The following is a 9,596-nucleotide window of genomic DNA, read 5'->3' as shown; positions in this document are numbered from 1 at the left end:
GTCGCCAGGTGACGTGGGTTGTCGCTGGTGCTGACTTCGGTGAATTCCATTGTGGTAGTCGCTGGCAGTCGCTTAAAAAATCGCCTAAGTGGGACAGGCCCATTAGACTATGACAGTCGTCTAAAAACTCACCTAGTGGGACAGGCCCTTAATTATTTGGAAACATGATCTTTAATAACTGGCTCTAACACTTTACCAACCACCGGAGTCAGGCTCACTGGCCTTCCCTGTTTTCCCTTCTTTTGCTTTGCTCCCTTCTTGAACAGCGAGGCAACATTTGTAATTTTATAGTTTTATAAAGAGTACTCAGAAACCTCATCCTTTGTAATGGAATGTAAAATGTTGCCCATAAAGTAAAAGAGCAAGGAATCTGCAAGTAATAAGGGGGTGGTTGGGTGAGGAGAGCGTGGAGACTGGGGTGAAGGGATTATTGTGTAGGTGCTGGAGGAGGGAGAGAGGGAGCGGTAGAGGGATGGGGTGTTGGAGGGGGAATGGGGCGGGAATGGGCGGCTGCAGCGCTGTACAGGGCGGGTACAAGGCGCGGGCGTGTCTGTGTGTGGGTGACGCCGGGCGGGCGGAGCGGAGCGGCGGTATGACCGTGAGTGACCTCGCAGCGCCGTGGGAGCGGGGCTGAGCGGAGCTGGGAAGGGAAGGCAGCGAGCAATGGAGGGCAAAGCCCCAGCCCAGCCCCGGACCGACGCCGCTGCAGCCGCCGCCCAGCCGCGCAGCAACGGGCTGCAGAACGGCTTCCACTCCGGCAGTAGTGGAGGCAGTGGAGGCGGCAGCAGCAGCAGCTTCCACACCAGCAGTGGCGGCTTGCAGCACGAACACGGCTCCCCCGCTAAGAAATGTCGCATCCGGAGGAGGCTGGATTCCGGCAAGAAAAACAGACCGCGTAAGTGAGGGGGGAAGGGGAAGGGGAAGAAGAGAAGGGGAGAGGGAGAGGGAAGGGTGACAAGGGCGACAAGGGCGGGGGTGGCCAGGCGGAGAGGCGGGTGCAGGTGTGTTGCTGCTGCTGCTGCTGCAGGGAATGGGACTGTGAGGAGACGATGCAAATGTGTGAGTGCGTCTGTGCGGAGGCGTGAGATGTACACGGGTAACGGTGTGTACAGAATCATAGAGTGATACAGTGTGGAAACGGGCCCTTCGGCCCAACTTGCCCACACTGGTCAACAATGTCCCAGCTACACTAGTCCCACCTGCCTGTCCTATCCATGTACCTGTCTAACTCTTTATTTGATGATGGCATAGTCCCAGCCTCAACTACCTCCTCTGACAGCTTGTTCCATACACCCACCGCCCTTTGTGTGGAAAAGTTACCCCTCGGATTCCTATTAAATCTTTTCCCCTTCACCTTGAACCTGTCCTCTAGTCCTCGGTTCCCTTACTCTGGGCAAGAGATTCTGTGCATCTACCCAATTTATTCCTCTCATAATTTTGTATACCTCTATAAGATCTCCCCTCATCCTCCTGCGCTCCACGGAATAGAGACCCAGCCTACTCAACCTCTCCCTATAGCTCAGACGCACGAGTCCTGGCAACATCCTCGTAAATCTTTTCTGAACCCTTTCAAGCTTTATCTTTCCTATATCTTTCCTATAACATGGTGCCCAGAATTGAACACAATACTCTAAATGTGGTCTCAACAACGTATTGTACAACTGCAACATGACCTCCCAACTTCTATACTCAATACTCTGACTGATGAAGGCCAATGTGCCAAAAGCCATTTTGACCACCCTATCTACCTGGTGTACGGCGTACAAGTGGATCGTGACATGTTGGTGTGCTTGTATGCGGTGTTTGGTGGAGACATTTACCTATGCATGCTGTTAAGTTGCTGAAGATAGACACAAAATACTGGAGTAATTCAGCGGGACAGGCAGCATCTCTGGAGAGAAAGAATGGGTGACGTTCTGAGATCCTTCTTCGGAGATGCCGCCTGTCTTCTGAGTTACTGCAGCATTTTGTGTCCATCTTCAGTGTAAACCAGCATCTGCAGTACCCCATTCTTGCTTTCTCCACATATCCATTGACTCTCCTAATCTTTAAGCGCTCTAGCTAACACTCTCTAGAAGGCATCCAGAGAATTGGCTCCACTATATTCTGAGGCAGGGAATTCGACAGATTAACAACTCTGGGTGAAAAAGTATTTCCTCATCTCCATTCTAAATGGCCTACCTCTTATTCTTAAACTGTGGCCCCTGGTTGTGGACTCCCCCAACATTGGGAACATGTTTCTTGCCTCTAGCGTGTCCAATCTTGTATGTCCCCTCGCATCCTTCTAATTTCCAGTGTATACAAACCCAGTTGCTCTATTCTATCAACATACTACAGTTCTGCCATCCCGGGAATTAACCTCGTGAACCTACGCTGCACTTCCTCAATAGCACCAATGTCCTTCCTCAAATTAGGGGACCAAAACTGAACACAATACTCCAGGTGTGGTCTCACTAGGGCCCTGTACAACTGCAGAAGGACCTATTTGATCCTGTACTCGACTCCTCTTGTTATGAGGAGTCGAGTGAGCCAGAGCTGAACACACTTCTCGGCATCTGCGTACAATGGTGTCTGTCTTATGCGTGGTGGTGGAAAGATTGGTGGAACAGGGCCGTGACGTGAACGCTCTTTCCTTGACCCCACTGCCTGCTGTACCTGCATGCTTACTTTCAATGACTGATGAACAAAGATCCCCAGACCGTCGTACGTGACAATTAAAATCCCATACCTTGCCATACTAAAAGGTTAATTTGCAGGTTAAGTTGGTAGTAAGGAAGGCAAATGCATTGTGAGAGGACTGGAATATGAAAGCAAGGATGGAATACAAAGGCTTATAAGGCACTGGGCAGGCACATTTAGAGTATTGTGAGCAGTTAAGGGCCTGTCCCACTTGGGTGACCTAATCCGCGAGTTTGCCCTCGACTTGTACTCGCAGTATGGTCGACACGAGGTCATAGGATGTCTTCGTAACTGTGCTTCATGCTCGAGAGTGGTCTCCGCGTACTCGAGGCCTCATCTAGTTTGCGGTGTTTTGTTTCAATATGTTAAAAAATGCCCGCGAGTAAACAATGGTGGCCATGGAAAAAATCAATACTTTCTTTACTCGTAGGTTTAGTTGTAATAGGAGGTTGGCATGTTAGGCGTAGGTAATGGAGGGTAGTCGTAGATAGTCTTCATAGTCGAAGGGAGGTTGAAGGAGGTCGTCTTCACTCTCCACTATTCGGTGTCCAATTTTCCCGAAGTTAGTCCTAGCTAGTCGAAGCTAGTCTTCAACATGGTCGAAGGAGGTCTTCTACATAGTCAAAAGAGGTCTTCAACATGACATTTTTTCAAACTCTTCTAAACTCGCCAATTAGGTCGCCCAAGTGGGACAGCCCCTTTATAATACATTAATAGTATTGTGAGCAGTTCTGGGTCTCAAACGTGAGGAAAGATAAGTTGGCTTCAGGGAAAGTCCAGAGGAGGTTTAGAAGAATTATACTAGGGATGGCCGGGTTAACATATGAGTAATGTTTGATGGCTCTGGGCTTGTATTTGCTGGAGTTTAGAAGAATGAGGGGGGAATCTCATTGAAACTTACCCAATAATGAATGGTCTAGATAGAGTGGATGTGGAGAGGATGTTTATACTAGTGGAAGAGTCTAGACCAGAGGGAACAGCCTCACAATAAAACAAATACTCTTTAGAATGGGATGAAGAGGAATTTCTGTAGCCAGAGGGTGATGAATTTGTGTAATTCATTCCCACAGATGGCTGTGGAGGCTAAGTTATTGGGTCTTTTTAAATTGGAGATTGATAGGTTCTTGATGAGTAAGGTTGTTGTTGGAGGTTACAGGGAGCAGGCAGGAGAATGAGGTCGAGAGGGAAAGATAGATCAGCCATGGTCGAATGACGGAATGGGGTACAAATGGTGTATGAATTTCACTCGATGGGTTGAATGGTTTGATTCTGCTCCAATGTCTTGTGTTCTTCTCTACAAATGTCTAAGGTGCAAGTGTAGATATGCTGGTTGCAGGGGTGTATAATCACAGTTGCACAGAGAGATGTATTGCTGCATGATACAACAAATGCACGTCTTTAGAAGGTGGGAGGAAACCGGAGCACCCGGAGAGAACCCACATGCTCACAGGGAGAACGTACAAACTCCGTACAGACAGCACCTGTGGTCAGGATCGAACTTGGGCTCTGGCATTTTAAGGCAGCAACTTCACCTTTGCCAACTGTGCTGCCCTAGTTTTCATTGTGTGGATGTGTACAATTATAAAGGTACATGGTGAATGTACAGATATGTGCACTATAGAGCAAGCGGTACACAGTTGCATGCCCCCATGTTACACATTGCATATTGAGAGGCCGATCTGAAATGTGACTGCATAGTTTTATGTTTAAAATAATGCAGATGCTGGAAAAATCGAAGGTAAACAAAAATGCTGGAGAAACTCAGCGGGTGAGGCAGCATCTATGGAGAGAAAGAATAGGCGACGTTTGGGGTCGAGACCCTTCTTCAGACTGATGTCGGGGGGGGGGGGGGGGGGGGGAGACGGAGACTGTAGGCTTGTGGAGAGCTGGGAAGGGGAGGGTAGTTTTATGTGTAACTTTACAGATTGAGTAGCATGATTACAATTTTGGATGCTTGCGTTGTAAAATGGGGTGAGACAAGGTGTGGATGGGTTCCAAAGATGCAGGTTTTTGTTATACGTGTGCTTGGTGTATATGTGTAGATACTGAAAGGAACGCACACATGTTTAGGGCCAAAAAAACAAACTGGAAAGTATTAACAATGAATATATAACCCATAATTATGACGCACCACTTTCTTTGAGTGTGTGTTTGTGGAGGGGGGGGGGTTGGGTTTGGTGCTGTGGTGTGATCAGTGTTAATGCTGGATCTGGCTGCAGTGTGTTTTGTCTGATTGGGCAAATCTCTCAGGAGGTTGTGGTCTGTTGCTAATATTCATTGGTGACTTAGTGAACCATCTGTAATGGCCAATAAAACCTCTTCATGTAAAATACACCCACTGACACCAGGAGAGAGGTAACTTGATTCCTACCAAAGTGCAAAGGCAGGTTTCTGGTCCACTTTATTTCTGGAGGTGCTGAATATCGGCAAATTCAGTATAAATGTACATTTATTCATTCAGAACCACTTCTGACCGAGTGGGCATTACAACATTATCTGTTCGAAACTCCCTTTGAGGAAAGGATCCAGCAAAGTGGTTGTCGGTTGCTGTGCCTTGTGTCTGGTGATACAAGCCATTATAATGAAGCTGAAAGAAACTATGAAGATGAAAGATGCAAAAAGGCCATGTAAGTACCATGCCTAATGCAACTTTGCCTGTTGAGTTACTCCAGCACTTGGTGTCCTTTTTCAGGCTGAGGAGTAAGTTTGTGGGAGACCTTTCAATTTATGATGGGATTTGATAGAAAAGATGGAGAACAGATTTCTTCACCTGAAGGAGATCCTGAAGATGGAACTCATTGACTCATGGAGTAGTTGAAGCGAGTAACAGTCTTGCACTTGAGAGCAAGCCAGATACATAAGTAACATTATACTGATAGTGTGTGATGCAGGTGGACATTAACATCAGCATAAATCATTAGCAGAGGGACTTCTTGTAGTTGTTCATCTTGGGTGCTTTTATCAAGCTGTGGCAAGCCATGTTACTTAGTTTTTGGTGTGTTGTGACTCAAACTTTGGAAGGCATTTATGAATTTCTGTGTTAATGTCAAATGTTCGATTAACATTAGACACATATTGATCCAATTTAAAATTGTACTCAGATTATTTTCTCAAAACAAAATTAAATAAAATCTTTCCAAATGTCTCTCCCATCTGTGATAAGTGCCTAACTAAAGAGGAAACAATAGCACACTCACTGGTTTCCTGTGCAAAACTTCAGAAATTTTGGAAGGAAATTTTTGAAAGCTTTTCAAAAATATTTAAATTAAGACTGGACCCAAATACAGAATTGATTATTTTCGGAGCAAGGGAAGACTGTTCCGAACTAACTATATTTCAAAGATGTTTCCTAAACTATGGTTTGATATCGGCAAAAAAACTTATACTTAAATTCTGGAAAAACGCTCCTATCCCAACGTTTAAAATGTGGATCACAAATATGTCGGAAATATTACATCTCGAGGAAATGAGACTCGTTCTAGCAGGAAAACAAGATCAATTCTTAAGAATATGGTCACCTTTTATTGATTTATTACGTATAATATGGTGCAGCATAACCCTGGAAAGTTATTGTTTTAGAACTAGGTGATGGGTGTGAATCATTATGAATTAGGCACATTCCCTTTCTTTTTGTTTAGCTCTACCTTCTTTGGAATCTTTACTGATTTCCTTTCCCTTCTTAAGGCCCTCTTTGGGGCCTTGTTTTTTCTTTTTTCTTCACATTCTCAAGCACGCAGTTTACTTAAACATCATCATTCATTTAACGCCCACTACTGCGGACTACACTTCACACTATCTTCATTCTCCTCTTCTTTCTCTTTTCTCTTTTTCGATTCCAGCAAAGTTTTTAAAAAAAAGAGAAGTTGTACTCGAAATTATTATGTTGCATATCATGATTAAGGTGTATGCACAATGCTTTTAATAAATAAATCAATAAAATAAAATAAAATATAATAAATTTCTGAACGAAGTTTCGGTTCAGTTTATTTTATTGTCATGTGTACCGCTACCCAGTCGGCATTCAAGTTGAAGCTTGATAAGGGGTATAGACTTTGCTGAAAGCCAGAAAGCATGTTGTTGGCATCAGAGAGGCAGTTGTGATAGTTGTCAAGAATGGAGCGTGTTGCCTCCTGGGTCGGTTGTGAACTGTTGCCATTTTAGATTTTTCACCAGCGTGAATTGCCAATTTTTTATTTGATACAGGAAGAACTGTAGAATTAAAGGAGGCAGCTAGAACTACATATAGGGCCTAGAGTCCAAATGTAAATAGTGGCATGTAGCAGTTAGAGTTATTGGCTCTATCAAAAAAGCAGCCCAGGTTCAATCCTGACCTCGGCGACCTGTGTGGAGTTATCGTGATCTCCCTGTGACTGCGTGGATTTCCACTGGGTGTGATGGCAGGTTAATTGTCGATTGTAAATTACTTTGTATAGGCAAGTGGGAAAATGAATCGAGGAACTATGGGCATAGAAGAGAGAATAAGATGGTGAATGGGACCGATAAGATTACTCGTATAGATGGAACAAAATTCAGTGACTAAAAGCTCCTGAAAATCTTTGAATCGCTTCCCTCTGGAAGGCGACTCCATACAGTCAAAGCTGCCACATAAAAACAGTTTTTATCCACGAGCAGTTACTCTACTCAACAGCCAAAAATCTGTAGCTTCCTTTTGATCTGGTATTTTATTGGTTCACATGCTTGATCAATGGTGTTTTATCATTAATGTTTTATTATTATTAATGTTTAGTGTTTTCTGGGTCATTCATAACTGTTACTATGTCATGTTACTTGTGGGCGGAGCACCAAGGCAAATTCCTTGTATGTGAATACTTAGCTAATAAACTTACTTACTTAAATTGAAAATCAGGCCAGCGCGAAGAGAATGCACTTTAATGTAGGATCTCCAGGCATCCAAACACATTGACAGCCAATGTTAGATCTGGAGTGACTGTTATACATGTAGAGTTGTAGCTTAAAATTTAGAGCATTTTCTAAATGGTGATCGGAAGTGAAAACTAATCTTGAAATAATTCTCACCAACTTGGTTTGTCATTTGCTCTGTTCAGGCTGTCAACAAACTGCACAGAGCTGTGAATGCATCTGTGAATGTAGCCTGGTCAATCTCAGCGATGGACCCCATCTACACTTCACACTGCCCTGGGAAAGAGACCAAAGTGAACAAAGACCACTTACACTTCCGTCATTCCCTCTCCACTGCTATCAGCCTGTGGAACAAACCTTTTATAAGATAAGGGTGTAGTCCTGATCTCCCAATCTTGTCCCATGACAATCCTTGAACTTTTTTTATCTGCACTTTCTCAGCAGCTGTAACCCTCTATTCTACACTCTGGTTATTTTTCCTCTGCACTACCTATGGGCTTGTGCATGCTTTGATTGTATTTATATTTGCTTTGGTTTGACTGGATGGCGCCTAGAAATATTTTTTTGCTGTATCTTGGTACATGTGACAATAACAAACTGATACTAATATTAAGCCTCATTTACCAATTGCTGTGGATTTTTGATGTGAATTTTTGTGGTTTTTTTTGTTAATAGACCTGAATGATCCATTAATCAATTGCTTTCCTTGTGGGCAAAATAGAACGGTCCAGCACAGGACCAGGCCCTTTGGCTCACAATGTCTGTACTGAACACGATGCCAAGACCATCTTGTATCTTCCTGCGCATAATCCATATCCCTCCATTCCTGCACATCCATATGCCTATTTAAAAAGCCTCAACACTGCTATCATATCAGTCTCAACCACCAACCTTGGCAGTGTTCCATCTGCTCACTCTCCTCTATGTAAAGAGTCATAGACTCATAAAGCATGGTAATGGGCTCTTCAGCTTAACTTGCCCACATCTACCAATATAAACTATTTGCCAACCCCTTTAAATTAGGCCCACCTGCCTGCTTTTAGCCCATAACCCTTCAAACCAACCCTATCCATCAGGCACGTGCTCTCAAGGTAGGCACTGCCTACCCTGACTAAAATTATAGCATAGTAATTACTAAATTTAAATAGTAAAGGCATGGGAGAATTATTCCTATCTAATAGATCGATCTCTTAGGTAGGCATAATTCTCCGTGCCTTTCATCCGCAGCACTTGCAACACGTGAAGGTCTGTGCAGCCCACGTGCCGTCAGCGCTGCTTCAAGCCGTCAATTTCAAGCGGGGCTGAAGGCAGCAGAAATTCTGCCTTTGCTGTACTGCGCATGCTCAGCGCTGCTCAGCGCTTTTTTTGGTGGGTTTTTCAAATATGGATTGCCATTATCTGAAGAGTACCTTCAGAAACAAAGAGAGAAGAATGGAGTTCGTGATTGAATTTACTCGGCTGTGGGAATGTAAGGATTTGCGGGAAGCGGCTGACATGAGCGAAGTCAGCGAGCGGCAGGTGAGAGGTGTTCAGACGGAGAGCACTGCCAAAGGTGAGCGGGCCGGAGAAGGCGCTGAAGTGGTGGCCAGTTCTGCTGTCGGGTCCTGGCGGCCGCTCGCAGCTACCCGAGTTGCTTCCCTCCCGGGCTACAATGTGGTGGCTCGGCGCCCGGAGCGCCGCGGCAGTGGTGAGTGAGTTACTGGCATTATCCCCGACCCCCTCCTTCTCAACACTCCTGCCCTCCCCGCAACTTTACCCCTGGCACAGACTCTCCACACGCTGTGAAAGGAACTTCCCTCCCAATTGGTCCCTTGAACAAGTGTTGTCATTCAATAAGATGACAACTGATTCAACATTTTCCTGTACTTCTGTTTTTCCCACCATCTCTCCACCTGCCATCACTCTTCACCCCCCACCCATTCAGTAATTCAGAATAAAGGAGACTTGGAAGCCTTGGGCAAATTGAATTGTTACTGTCTTTATTTTTATTTTTTATTTTTACGGAGAGAACAATCTGCGCATGTGCAGTTTAAGTT

The 9,596-nt window shown here is 44.7% G+C and overlaps 1 protein-coding gene across 1 annotated transcript in view; it reads left to right on the top strand.

The window, feature by feature from the left end:
* Positions 1 to 562: 562 nt before the first annotated feature.
* LOC129703885 (pantothenate kinase 1-like) overlaps positions 563 to 9,596 on the top strand; it is a 102,752-nt gene continuing 93,718 nt past the window's right edge. The window contains exon 1 of the mRNA XM_055646564.1: positions 563 to 895. Coding sequence (XP_055502539.1) covers positions 664 to 895 — 232 coding nt within the window. The 5' untranslated portion in view covers positions 563 to 663. The remainder of the gene's footprint in view (positions 896 to 9,596) is intronic.

The sequence above is a fragment of the Leucoraja erinacea genome, chromosome 15, assembly GCF_028641065.1.
Source record: "Leucoraja erinacea ecotype New England chromosome 15, Leri_hhj_1, whole genome shotgun sequence".
NCBI classification, from domain to species: domain Eukaryota; kingdom Metazoa; phylum Chordata; class Chondrichthyes; order Rajiformes; family Rajidae; genus Leucoraja; species Leucoraja erinaceus.
The sequence above is the reverse complement of the archived record's forward strand: the minus strand, read 5'-3'. Positions and strand labels throughout refer to the sequence as shown.